Here is a 14,087-nt window from a genome sequence, read left to right as displayed (position 1 = left end):
GTATTTCTATACACAAGCAAGGAGCAGTTGGAAACTGAAATTTAAAAATCAATACCATTACAACTGCATCAAAAATAATGGAATATTTAAGAATAAATCTGACAAAAGATTTGAAAAATCTATACCCTGGAAAGTACAAAACACAGAAATTAAAGAAGACCAAAATAAAAGGAGAGATACATCAATCTCATGGATCAGAAGAATCAGTATTGGTATTATGTAAATTGTTCCCAAATTGACCAATCAGATTCCATGCAATCCCAGTCAAAATTACAATAGACATTTTTGTATAAATTGACAAATTGGTTTTAAAAGTCATATGGAAATTCAGAGGGCCTAAAGTAGTTAAAATGATTATGAAAATGGATGAAGCTGAAGGACTAGCCCTACCTGATTTCTGACTTATTAGTATTCAAGACAGTGTGGTATTGGAGTAAAAATAGACAAATACATCATTGGAACAGAAGAGACAGGCCCACCCATATGTGGACAATAGATTTTCAACAGAGGTGAGAGACAACTCAGTGGAGAAAAGAGTCTTTTCAACAAATGGTGCTGGAACACCTGGATGTCCATATGCAAAAGTGTTTACTTTGACCCATCCCTTTTTCATATACAAAACTCAACTCAAAATGGATCCTACACATAAATGTAAAACCTAAAACTATAAACTTCTAAAAGGCAGGAGAAAATCTTTGTGACCATGGAGACAGACAAAGATTTCTTAAATATGATACCAAAAGCACAATCATAAATGGCAAAATTGATAAATGGGATTTCATCAAAATTAAAAGTGTTTCCTCTCTGAAGGACACTGTTAAGAATAACAAAACTAACATGTAGAAAATGGGGGGAAATATTTGCAAATCATATACCTGATAAAGGACTTGTTTCCAGAAATATAAAGAGCTCTCAAATGTTAATCATAAGAAAATGAAAAGTGCACTTAAATATGGGCAAAAGATTTGAAAAGATATTTCACCAAAGAAGATTTACTAATGGCTATTGACCACATTAAAAAAATTAAACATCAACATCATTTCTCATCAGAGAAATGCAACTAAAACCACAATGAGGTAGCGCTACATACTCATTAGAAGGTTAACATTATAAAGAATGGCCATACCAAGTGTTGGCAAGGATGTGGAGGATGTAGAAATGTTAAGTGATACAACCACTTTGGAAAACAGTTTGGATATTTCATAAAAAGTTAATCATACATACCTTATGATCCAACCATTCTACACTTAGTTACCTAAGAGAATTGAAAGTATGTATCCATACAAAGACTTTCCATGAATGTTCATAGCAAGTTTATTTAAAAGAGCCCAAAACTAGAAACAACCAAAATGCATATCAATAAGTGAATGAATAATCAAACTATAGTATATCCATACAATGGAAGAGTACTCAGCAATAATAAGGAATAAGCTATTGCTATCCACCACAACATTAGTGAACTTCAAAATAATCATGCTAAGTGAAAGAAGTCACACATAATTCCATTTATAAAAAATTTACATAAAATTCTAAGACATTCTAACTAATGTAAGTGAAAAAAGCAGATAAGTGGTTGCCTGGGTTTATGAAGGTGTGGGTGGTGGGAAGGGGCACATAGGAGAAAGTACGATGGGGTAAAAGAAACTTTGGGGAGTGATCATATGCTCATTATCTTCATTGTGGTGATGGTTTCCTGGGTGTATTCCCATGTCAAAACTTATCAAATTGTACATTTTAACTCTGTGCAGTTTATTGCATGTCAATTACACCTCAATGAGGCTGCTTTTTAAAAGTTTTAGCAAATCAGGAGGCATTTCAGGTACATCCCTTGAGTAATATCTTATGAGACAGACAGATGAATAGTTAGATACAGACAATAGATAGATAGATAGATTATTGATAGATGATGATGATGGTGATGATAGATGATAGATAGATAAGTAGATGATAAATAGAACAAAATAAAATTATATTTTAAAATGCTATTAAATGGTAGGAAATAACAATGATCAGTGTTTGGAAAGGAATCTTGAATTCTTAGGCAATCACTGAAGATTGAAAAAGAAAATATGAAGACAAGTTTGGTGACTGCTTGGAGACCCCATACTGATGAACAACTTATCGGAGGAAGCTTTGACTCCAGAGGTGCTCAGAAGGGCTTCAGAGAGCAATAGTTGATTTGAGCCAATCCTGCTCTTTCTGAGGGAGCTGCAAATTCCCCTAGATCCTCCTCATTGCCCTACAAGAGGGCAAAGGTGAGTTCCATGAACTTCACATCTATGTCAGGCCATAAGACACATCCATGCCAGCCCAGACCTACCAAACATTGAGACCAAGAATGCAGCTGAAATTCAGACACCTCTGAAGCAAATTGCAACTGAGTACTGGGGTCTGGGAGAAAGAGAGGGAAAAATACAGAAGAGTGGACATCATTTAAGAGTACATACTTAGGAGACTTGAGATCAGATCCTCCCTGCTCTGCCACTTTCCTGATAGATAACTTGAGCAAGTTACTTAAACTCTTTGGGTCTTACTTCTTCCTTTTGCTAAATGAGGTCAATAATAATTACTTTCCATTAAAATTGTCCGGAGGACTAAAATAAATGATTCATGTGAAGCTTTTAGCATAGTATCTAGCATTAGTTTAAGTGTGCATTTAAGTGTACACTAGTTTGAGTTACATTTAAAAAATATTGGTGAACTCTTTACTTCTGGAGGTATCTGCATCCAAGTCTAATCTTGGCCCAAGAGAGACTGCTCTAGACAGTTCCGAAATGAAGTTGTCCACTGATCAGCTGTGGGTCCCTCTACCCATTGGTGCACATAGGCTGTGGAACCTGGGACAATCACCATAATAACACTATTTATGAATTAATGTTTATGCCTATAGAACTTCACCCAGCACTTTCCCATCCTCCACGTGCACCAAGTTGTTGTGAGAACAAATGAAGTACACAGAAAATCTGGCCCAGAGTAAATGCTCAATAGTTGAGAAAGCAGGCTGATAGGCCCTAACTAATCTGAAGCCATAATAAGCTAAGAAGTGACAGACTGGACACTTTAGTGCCAAATTCTGAGCTCTTTCTACAATACAAATGTCTCTTACCAACTACTACAGAAGTTGATGTGTCAGGGAACATTGCATGGCAGCTAATATTTGAAAAATGGCCTCCAAGATGTACTCCGTGGAGTTGCTTCACCCCACTCTGCAGTTTTTAAGTGATTTGTGCAAAAACATGAACAAAGGCTGATGTGTGAATCTTGGCTGCCAGTGCAATTTTTCCCAATATCTTTTCCTAAACATGTCTATACAACTCTTTTCTAGAATTTTTGTTATATGTCCTTAAAATGAAAGTTCCTAGAGTTCAGAGCTGCTATCTATTTAATCTATGCACTTCATTTTCTCATACACAACTACATGCACACACACACACACATTGACACATGCTGCCACATTACACAGTGCTAGAGCATCAGGGCTATAAAATAAATGTTGTTGACTTCCTTCTACCTCTACAGATTGGACTTTTATCTTTTCTTTACTAGGTAAAAGGAAAAAGAACAGTGCAATAACAATAAATTCCAGATTGAGTGATTATATAGGGTGGGCAGAAGATCAAAGCTGGAGACTGTGTGCATGGCAATGAAAAGCTCAGGCTTGGCTGGGGTGGGAGCCCCACTGTAGCATTTGCTTGATGACCTTGGCACAATTAACTCAAAGTCTCAGATGCCTCATCTACCTATAAATCAGGAATAATAACAAAACACCTCACAGTGTTGTGGTGAGAATTAAATCAGGTAATTCCTGGAGCAAACATTACAATTCCTGGAAGGTGATAACTGCCTAATAAATCTTAGTTGCTATCTCTCATCGTCGTCATTATCATCACTAATTAAGTTATTATTATTCAGAACCCACAGAAACAATAAGAAGAGAATAAATGAAAATATAAACGATGGGATTCAGAAAATCTCTTTGGATCAAAACAGTAGGTGCATTGGTAGATAGCTTTTTGATTTGTTTCACTCATCAACTGTGCCAGCCAATGTCTTACATTCCACAGATGCTAGTGAATAAGACCGACATGGTCCCTGCCCATTCATGCACTGAATCCTCAAAAATATAGTCCTATGAATTAGGTGAACTCACTTGGCAGATAAGAAAACTGAGGACTGAAGAAGCTGGAACTTAAAGGTCGACACTGGAACCTAAGATTCATTCATTCATTCAACAAATATATATTGAGAGTCTTCTGCGTGTTAGGTGCTTTGTTAAGCACTGGGTGTACAGAAATGAATCTCACAGATAAAAGTGCTTCTTTTCATGTAGTTTACTTTCTAGTTGTGAGGACTAGATAATATCAAATATGTAAAACATAGTATATCAGATCATGACAAGTATTACATGATATAGTAAATCAGAAAGTGGAGGTGGGAAGTTTAGGTGCAATATTAATAAGGTTTTCTGGGAAAGTCTTCCCAAGTAGGTGATATTTGAGGAAAGACAAAGGATGGAGATACTAAGGAATGACATGTTTGATGAGGGTCCATCTAGGGCCTTCCAGAAGCCTTTGATCGGCTCAGGGATTTCACAACGGACTCCTTGATCTCCTTATTCCTCAGGCTGTAGATGAGGGGGTTCAACATTGGGGTCACCACTGTGTAGAGCACGGACACCACTTGGTCTGCCTCTGAGGACTGGCCCGAATTATCTCTCAGGTACATAAAGATGAAGGTCCCAAAGAAGAGAGTAACAGCAGTGAGGTGAGAGACGCAGGTAGAGAAGGTCTTGGCCTGGCCCCAGGCAGAGCAGACCTGCATGATGGCCACGATGACGAACAGGTAGGAAACCAAGATGACCGATATACAATCAGGCATGACAATAACGGCGAACACAATAATCACCACCTCCTCGGTGTAGCTTTCCCCACCAGCGAGTTTTAACAGAGGGGGTAGGTCACAGAAAAGAAAGTCGATCTCGTTGTTTCCACAAAAGAAGAGAGTGAAGGCAGTGACCGTTCGAATAAAGGCGCTGGAAAAACCAGCAACATAAGCCCCAGCTACCAAACCCAAGCGGGCCTTCTCGGTCATGATGGTGACCTAAAGCAGCGGTCGGCACACGGCCACGTAGCGGTCAGAGGCCATGATCGCCAAGAGGCAGCAGTCAATGGAAGCAAAGAAGGTGAAGAGGAAGAAGTGGGCGGCACAGCGCGCTTTGGAGATGACTCTGCCGTGTTCCAACAGCGCTGCCAGCATCTGGGGGACGATGGCGGAGGTCTAGCCGACGTCCCCGAAGGAAAGGTGGCTGAGGAAGAAGTACATGGGGGTGTGGAGCCGGCGATCTTTGCAGGTCAGGAAGATCATTCCCGAGTTCCCCAGCAGAGTGTGTATATAGAAACCCAAAAAGACCAGAAAGAGAGGAGACACCCCCCGCCCCCGGTATGTTCAGCGAACACAGTAAGGAAGAACTCTGTCACTACGGTGTAATTCCTCCCAGCCATCCATTCAGCGGTTGACCTGTGAAAGCTAAGACAAAAGCGCCCGATACCCGGATCCCTGAAGACAAATTCAAGTCATTTTATATTTTTAACCAATAATTTCATTATGACAATTTAATAAGGATACTTTACTTGTTTTACCACGGAAACCAAACACAATTTCTCCCACAATTTAGTCTGGGTACCCTTAGGCAAAACTGTAGCTAGTCTCTCTCAATATCTTGTTTTTCTCTTCTCTCTCCTTGTTCTTATTTTGTGGTATTGATCCTCCTCGGGAACTTAAAGTTCTTAGGTTTTCTGTTCTTTTGTTTTCTCTTTATTTATTTATTTATTTTTTTTTAGAAACCAACACAACATTGTAAAGCAGCTATACTCCAATAAAAATTTTAAAACAAAATAGGAAACAAAAGATCGAGTCATTTTAAAATAAAAGACTTTAAACTGAGTGTCTGATAGGTAGGCATTCGACTTCAACACACTTCGCAGCCTAATGTGGAAATGGACAAATATAGAGCTCAATACAAGATAAAAAGTGATGAATGCTTCCATTATACTAAGAACAGAGAGCAAGTGATTCTCTAACTTATAAGTCAGCTCTTGTATTTGCAACTCTGTCCCCAATTAGCTGTTTGATCTTCCACAAGGCACTTAACCTCTCTGAACCTCAATTTCCTCTTCTGCCAAAAGGGGATCATAATATCTGCCCTGCTTATAAGATAAGGTGAATGCATAGATTAAAACAGATGCAAAAGTGCATTGGAAAGCTAAAAGCACTCTAGTATATATGGTGGCTATTTAAAATTTTAAATGAACATTTTAAGGAAGGGTAATTTATATTCTATGAACAAAAAAAGCACAAACCAAAAAAAAAATCCATTAGCAATCAGCAATGGGCTCTGCTTATCGGAATATTTCTATTTTCAGTCTAACAACAGGCATATTTAACAAATAGCTGTTATCCTAATTAGAGTTAGCTGGCTTATTAAGGATTTTCTGTTTGTTTTTTGTAAGTACTCGCATTAACCTTGGAATCAAAAGAGCAAACATAAGCTCCTTTTAGCCCCTCTCAAAGCTCCATAAGCATTGTTTGGCTGTTCTCATAGTCCTTAATAAAAGCAGCAGTTTGATAATAAACAGCATCCAAATTTGAAAGCAGAAGTATTTCCGCAGTCTGTTGTTGTCTAAGCACTGTTGGAGGAATCTGGGTTGATGGAGTTGAAGGTTCTTAATAGAGTTCTAGAAAAGAGCTGTAAAGGAGGGCTTTGGTCATATCTGATTACCTGATATACCAGCAGCCAGACCAATACTAAGCTGACCCATTAGAAATAATAACAAAGAAGAGAAATTAGATTTGGAAGCATTAGCAGGACACGAACCATCCTCACCTGAATTCCACTTCACCAGTGTCTTCTTCCCTTGTTTAGTGTTTCCTCTGCCAGTGACCTGCCGATCCAGAGGAGACCTAGGTCGTAGCTCACTCACACTAGATATGTGACCCTGGGCAAGTCACTTTTCTTCTCTGAACTTCAATTACGTTGTCTTTGTTCCCTTTAAATAAACAACAATGCAGCGTGAGTCCATAATCATAGTAACTTGGTTGATAAAGGGTTGCTTCCAGAACCACTATGTCTTATTCTCACTTCATGGCGTTCCTCTCACCCTTGACAAAACAATACATTCCTGACGTTAGAATTGCCCAGGACTTTTTGCAGACTCAACCCAGGATAGCAGGGCTTGTGGACCAGCCTCTCTCCCTGAGCTTCTGATGCTGCACTAGACCTTCCTGGTGGTGCTTTTTGTAGTTGCTGTCCCAGCATCATGCCATAATTGGTTCCTGAGTAAGTCTCCAGGGAAAGGCAATTTATCTTCCTAACAAGGTGTCTAATATCTTTGAAGATTTCTCTTTAACTTCAAACTCTCAAAGCCCCATCCTACATCCTGCCACCAGGGTCTGATGAGGCTGGTTCCTACTGTTGCCTCATTCCTATTTTGTACCAAAAGGAATATATTCCTTGGAAGATTTCCTAAGTTCTTTCTATAGAGTAAAAAGTATATCGAGTCTCACATGCAACGTTGGGGCTTCGTGGCCACAGTACCCAGAGGCTTTTCAGTTAGCCCTTCCTTCTTAAATAAAAGTCTTTAACTGTCTGCTTAGAATTTAATCAGAAAGAGGCATTAAATTGTCTCCTTAGACCTGACAACCCATTCTCTCAGTAGTCCCTGTCAATTCGTTGTGTTCTCCCTGCCTTCTGGCAGATTCCAAGAGAGCAAATAACTCTGCAGTATACTACTCTTATTCAAACAGACCCTATATTGTCTTTTTCAATCAGGAGGAAACTTTTTAACTAATCCCAAGCTTTCTAACTACTAGCTTAATTTTTCCCACCACATTTTTCCTGTAACACAATTGACACAGGAACTATTTATTAACGATCCCCCTTTTAGAGGATCTATACATTTTCAGCTGGGGTTTTAATAACCAGACCAACCATCATTAAAGGGATCAAACATTTCTTATGAAAATTATAATATGTATGTTAAAGCATCCTGTCTTCTAGAATAAATATCATGTCTTCGAAGGTCTAAATGTTTTATTTTAATATAAGTGATCTTAAACTTAATATTCTTTGGCTGCCTTCACACTGAATTTCCATGTTTCACTTATCTGCTTCTTCTGATTTAAAATCCTGTTACTGGAATTCCAGGTGTGACACATCATTTTTGGCTGGCTGAGCTTGGAATCATCCTCTGTCTGTAGGATACTGTCACCCCCTTTATGCCCTCCCATGATGGTTTATATCATTCATACTCCTGGGATCTTGTTTTTTTGGTCATCCAAGGGACAGGTAGAAGAGGAGTTTGAGTTCTAAGAATAGGGATCACAGGAAAAGCAGAAAATGATGAGTAGGTGGGGCCTGTCCCCTCCCAGTACCTCGGATTTGATGGAGGTACCTACAGTCAGAGAAGTGAAGAGCAAGACCCAGCGGAATCCTGGGAAGCTTTGGATGCAGGCTGAGCTGTTGCAGAGCCCAGGGACCCAGTGCAGACTAGGATTCCCTCCTGCCCACTCCTGCATGGAACACAGCAATGCTCTGCCTCCCCAGGGTCAAAAGCTTTAAGAACCTAAAGAGTTGACATCTATGATTCAGATTCTGCAAATACCATTATGGGCAGAGGAAATGGTATAAATCACTAAGTGGATTCTCAGGCAAAGGATGTGACAAATGGAACAGGTGGGGAAGAAGAAAGAACAGGGCATATTTCCAGTGGTGACAGCAATTGACAGACATATTATTGTGAGCACATAGAGGTTCACGTGAGGCATCCCTGGAAACTACTACAGGAGTTTGAAGAATCCTTTGAGCAGGGTCAGCTTTATTAACTGGACTATCAAACTACTACCTTAATTTAATCATTAAAAATAAACATAACCTGCATTTCTCTAACAATTAGTGATATTGTGCATCTTTTCATGTGCCCGTTAGCCATCTGTATATCTTCTTTGAAAAAATGCCTATTCAGATTTTTTGCCCATTTTTTGATTGGGTTGTTTTTTTGACATGGAGTTATTTGAGCTGTTTGTATATTTTGGATATTAACCCCTTATCCATAATATCATTTGCAACTATCTTCTCCCATTCTATAGGTTGTCTTTTCATTTTTGTCAATGGTTTCCTTTGCTGTGCAAAAGTTTTTAAGTTTAATTAGGTCCCATTTGTTTATATTTGCTTTTATTTCTTTTGCCTTAGGAGACTGACCCAAGAAAATACTTCTGTGCTTTATGTCAAAGAGTGTTCTGCCTATGTTCTCTTCTTGGAGTTTTATGGTTTCCGTTCTTACACTTAGGTCTTTAAATCATTCTGAGTTTATTTCAACAATGAGCTATCACCTCACATCTGTCAGAATGGCTGTCATTAAAAAGTCTACAAATAACAAATGTTGGAGAGGATGTGGAGAAAAGGGAACCCTTGGGTGCAGCCATTATGGAAAACAATATGAAGGTTCCTCAAAAAACTAAAAATAGAGCCAACATATGATCCAGCAATTCCACTCCTGGGTATATATATCCAGAAAAAATGGAAATTCTCAAAAGAAGCGTGCACCCCAGTGTTCATAGCAGCACTGTTTATAATAGCCAAGACATGGAAGCAACCCAAGTGCCTTTAACAGATAGTGGGATTAAGAAGATATTCATATATATATATATATATATATATATATATAGGCACATAATTATATATAATGGAATATTACCTAGCCATAAAAAAGAAATACTGCCATTTGCAGCAACATGGATGGACCTATTATGCTTAGTGAAATAAGTCAGACAGAGAAAGACAAATACAGTGTGATATCACTTATATGTGGAATCTACAAAAATAATACAAATGAATGTATATGCAAAAGAGAAGCAGACTCACAGACATAGAAAACAAACCTATGTTTACCAAAGGGGGAGGGACAAATTAGGAGTATGGGATTAACATATTCAAACTACTATGTATATAGCTCAGGGAGATCAGCTCGGTGTTTTGTGACCCCCTAGAGGGGTGGGATAGGGAGGGTGGGAGGGAGACACAAGAGGGAGGAGATATGGGGATATATGTATATGTATAGCTGATTCACTCTGTTATAAAGCAGAAACTAACACACCATTGTAAAGCAATTATACTCCAATAAAGATGCTAAAAAAAAACAAGAAAACAAAAAATCTACTATGTATAAAACAATAAGCAACAAGGATTTACTATATAGTACAGGGAATTATAGCCATTAATCTTGTAATAAACTATACTGGAGTATAATCTGCAAAAATACTGAATCACTATGCTGTACACCTGACACTAACACAATGTTGCAAATCAACTATGGTTCAATTTTAAAACATTTTAAAAAATAAACATAACCTAAATACTGAATCCTAATTGATGACATCATTCTACATTATATCATGTAGAAGAATACTAATACTGATGTCTGCAACTTACTTTGAAATGCATCAAAAAATAAGGTGGATTTGTGGATGAACTGATGGATGTATAAATGAATAGATTGATTATAAATATGTGATAAAACAAAAAAAAATCTAAGTATTGGGTATAGGGAGTTCACTATGCATTATTTTCAACATTTCTGTATGATGGAAATCTTTCGTAGAAAATTTGCAAAAAAAAATGTAGTCTTGTAGTAAGGCGTGCCACATCAGAATTACACAGGATTAACTTCAGATTCTTTTGTCACTTGTCCTGGGAGTTAGAAATCTCACTCCAATCTCTTCTCAGGCTGCCTCTTTCTTCCCTTGTTTTCTGTCCTTGGAACTAAAAGTTCTGGTCCTTTTTTAATGCCTTATGCCATGACGTATTCATTTAAACATTGAGCGTGCTATAAATAATGAGTTCCCAGAATGCTGGCACTGCAGAGGAGATGAGTCTCGGGAATTTCTAAGGTTGAGCAAGGTTGGATGGCTAAGACAACCTGGCTCTGCTGAGAATGTTCCTCAGAGCCTCCGTCACTTCCTTGTTCCTCGGGCTGTAGATGAGAGGGTTCAACATGGGGGATCACTGTTATGTAAAACACAGACACCACCCGGTCCTCCTCCGAGGACTGGCCAGAGTTATCTCTCAGATACATGAAGATGAGGGTCCCAAAGAAGAGTGACACTGCAGTGAGGTGGGAGGTACACGTCCAGAAAGTCTTGGCCCGGCCGCCTGCAGAGGGAATCCTCATAACGGCCAAGACGATGATCAGGTAGGACACCGAAATCACCACGATGCAGGCAGGGATGACAAAAATGGCAAACACAATAATTACCACTTCCTGAGTGTAGATATCCCCACAGGTTATCTTTAAGAGAGGAGGGAGGTCACATAAAATGAAGTCAATCTCATGGGTTCCACAAAAGGAGAGCGTGAAAGCTGAGACCTTCCACACCAAGGCGCTGAAGACACCAGCAACGTAAGCCCCCCCAACACACACACACACACACACACAAAACCCAACCGGGCCTTCCTCCTCATGATAGTGACATAAAGCAGGGGTCGGCACACGGCCATGTAGAGGTCATTGGCCATGAGGGCCAGGAGGTAGCAGTCAATGGAGCCAAAGAAGGTGAAGAGAAAGAACTGGGCAGCACAGAGTGTGTAGGATAAAGTGGCCCTGGGCTCCAGCAACACAGCCATCATCAGAGGCACAGTGACGAACGAGTAGCAGGTGTCCAGGAGCAAGAGGTGACTCAGAAGGAAGTACATGGGGGTGTGGAGTCAGAGATCCAAGCGGATCAGGATAATCATGCCCAAGTTCCCCAACAGGGTGATGAGATAGATAAATAGAAACAGGAGGAAGAGAGGTAGTGCCCATTCAGGACAGTCAATGAATGCCATGAGGAGGAATTTGGTCACCAAGGTGAGGTTCTTCTCTGCCATGAAGCCAGAGGTACCTGAGAAGGCTAGGATGAGAAGCAAGTTAGGGAACTAGAAATAAGATTTAACTGTATTTCTAGGTTACATGTATTGAACAAGTGCTATGGACAAAATATGCCAGGGGCTATGTGGGGCTTCAGAGATGACTGGTCTTAACTCCTACTTCTAAGGGAGTTCTGTGACATGTCAAGAAAACTGATGCAGGTAAACATTTTCAGAATAAGAGTGCTTTTTCTCCCACTTTTTATGGCTAACTAGCTGTGTGAGCCCCTGCAGTCAGATAACCACACAATCGAACTTTCCCTATTGCTCCAATAGGGGCTGATACATGGGGTCCTGTCTACCATGGAAATATCCATCTCAGGACTCTGTCCCTTTTTCTCCATGACCATACCTCCTCCCTTATTTCAAACCCTCTTCATCTCTTGCCTGGATCAAAACAAGAGCCATATAACTAACAGCTCCCGCAGCCCTCAGTCTTGCTTCTTGCCAACTCTTTTTTTTTTTTTTAACACTTTAATTTTGTTGTTTATTTGTGCTTTTTATTGTGGGGTTTTAAAATTTTATTTATTTTTTTATACAGCAGGTTCTTATTAGTTACCTATTTTATACATATTAGGGAATATACATCAATCCCAATCTCCCAATTCATCCCACCACCACCCCTGCCCCCCGCCCCTGCTTTGCCCCTTGGTGCCCATACGTTTGTTCTCTTCATTGTGACCAGAGAGATATTTCTAAGACTTTCTCATCCCCCTATTAAAAATCCAGTCATGGCACCCCATCACGGATAGGATATTCTTTAGACTCCTCGGCGTGTCGGGGAAAGCCCTCCAGGGGGTCTCCCCCACTTACTTCCTCTTGTCCCTTTCTTAGGTCTCACTGCTTGCACCTTCAACCACACTTCTCTCCAGCCACGTAAATTGTTTACAGCTTCTCTAGTGCCCCACATTCATTCACATCCCTGTGCTTTCCGCAGGCCACCCCTTCTGCTGAAACACCTTGTCTTTCCCATCCTCAGGGTCCTGCCCAACTCCTATACCACCTTCAGACCTCAGCTCAGATCCTACGTCCCACAAGAAGTCTCTTTTGAGTCTGTCTTCCCTGGTCAGGGTATGTGCCTCTGGAGATCAGCACATTGTAAAGCCTCAATATGTTTTTGGGGAATAAATAAAGTTATCAAATGAGATATAAAGCATATTGCAAAGAGAAAGGCATTGTGCAAATCTTCAAGGGATTATGTTTATTTTTATGAAAATATTTAAAAACAGAAACTGTCTGAAGTCTTAAAAACCCAATAAAGTTGATGAATATTCACAGAGATCATAAGCCATCCTTGGACTTACCCTACAATTCTCAACGTAACAGTGCGCTTACTTGACAGAAAGCTGTTGTCTTAATTAGATCCCCTTAGTTTACCAAAAAATCAATTTTAAAAGAACAGATATTTTCTTTAATAACAGAGAACATACATACAGACACTATTCTAAGCGATTTATATGTTAAGTCATTTAATCCCCACATTCACTTCTTGAGGTAGGAACTTTTTTATCCCCATTTCACAGATGAGGCAACTGAGACAGAGTTTAAGTAGCTCAATCTTGTGCCCAAGATTGCACAGCTAGTAAATGGTGGAACTGCCGTGAAGAACAAAACTGTACACAGAAGCACTATTTATCTTAAAACAGGATTTTACATACATCACGTGTCTATTCCAATAGTCTAAGAGGACCCAGGAAATGTCTGCCTTTAAGTAGATGCATGAATACCAGCACTGCAGTCTATTCATATCCGAAGGCAGGTGGGGACTCTTGTGCTAATGGATAGAAAGTCCTTTGGCAGAGTTGCAGTGCAGGGGGGTAGAGAAGATATTTGATCATCTTTAAAGCATTAGACTTTGGCAGCTAGGCCAGTGTTGCACTGACATATTGGAGAAAATGATAAATAAAAGAAATTGGATCTGGTGATCTGAACTGAGCATGAACCAAGAGGACCAGAACAGTTTTCTCACCTGAATTCCACTTTACCTTTACCTGGCCAGTCCTCTTCACTCTTTGTCCACTATTTTTCCCTTGTCTCTAAAAAATCGTGTCTTTTCCACTGCTTGGAGAAGTATCCTAAGGGTCTGGGGAGAGACCACTGGGCTGGGTAGCAGGAGGTCTGGGTGGAT

The 14,087-nt window shown here is 39.7% G+C and overlaps 2 protein-coding genes across 2 annotated transcripts; both read right to left on the bottom strand.

Moving 5' to 3' along the window:
- Nucleotides 1-4,551: 4,551 nt before the first annotated feature.
- LOC118900033 (olfactory receptor 9Q2-like) lies at nt 4,552-5,501 on the bottom strand. Its single transcript, XM_036862180.1, is given in 2 exon segments — nt 4,552-5,436; nt 5,439-5,501. Coding segments are annotated over 2 exon segments (948 nt in total).
- Nucleotides 5,502-10,963: 5,462 nt separating this feature from the next.
- LOC118900053 (olfactory receptor 9Q1-like) lies at nt 10,964-11,920 on the bottom strand. Its single transcript, XM_036862212.1, is given in 3 exon segments — nt 10,964-11,053; nt 11,055-11,486; nt 11,489-11,920. Coding segments are annotated over 3 exon segments (954 nt in total).
- Nucleotides 11,921-14,087: the final 2,167 nt, after the last annotated feature.

Source organism: Balaenoptera musculus, chromosome 8 (genome assembly GCF_009873245.2).
Source record: "Balaenoptera musculus isolate JJ_BM4_2016_0621 chromosome 8, mBalMus1.pri.v3, whole genome shotgun sequence".
NCBI lineage: Eukaryota > Metazoa > Chordata > Mammalia > Artiodactyla > Balaenopteridae > Balaenoptera > Balaenoptera musculus.
This window is presented reverse-complemented; position numbering and strand designations above follow the sequence as displayed.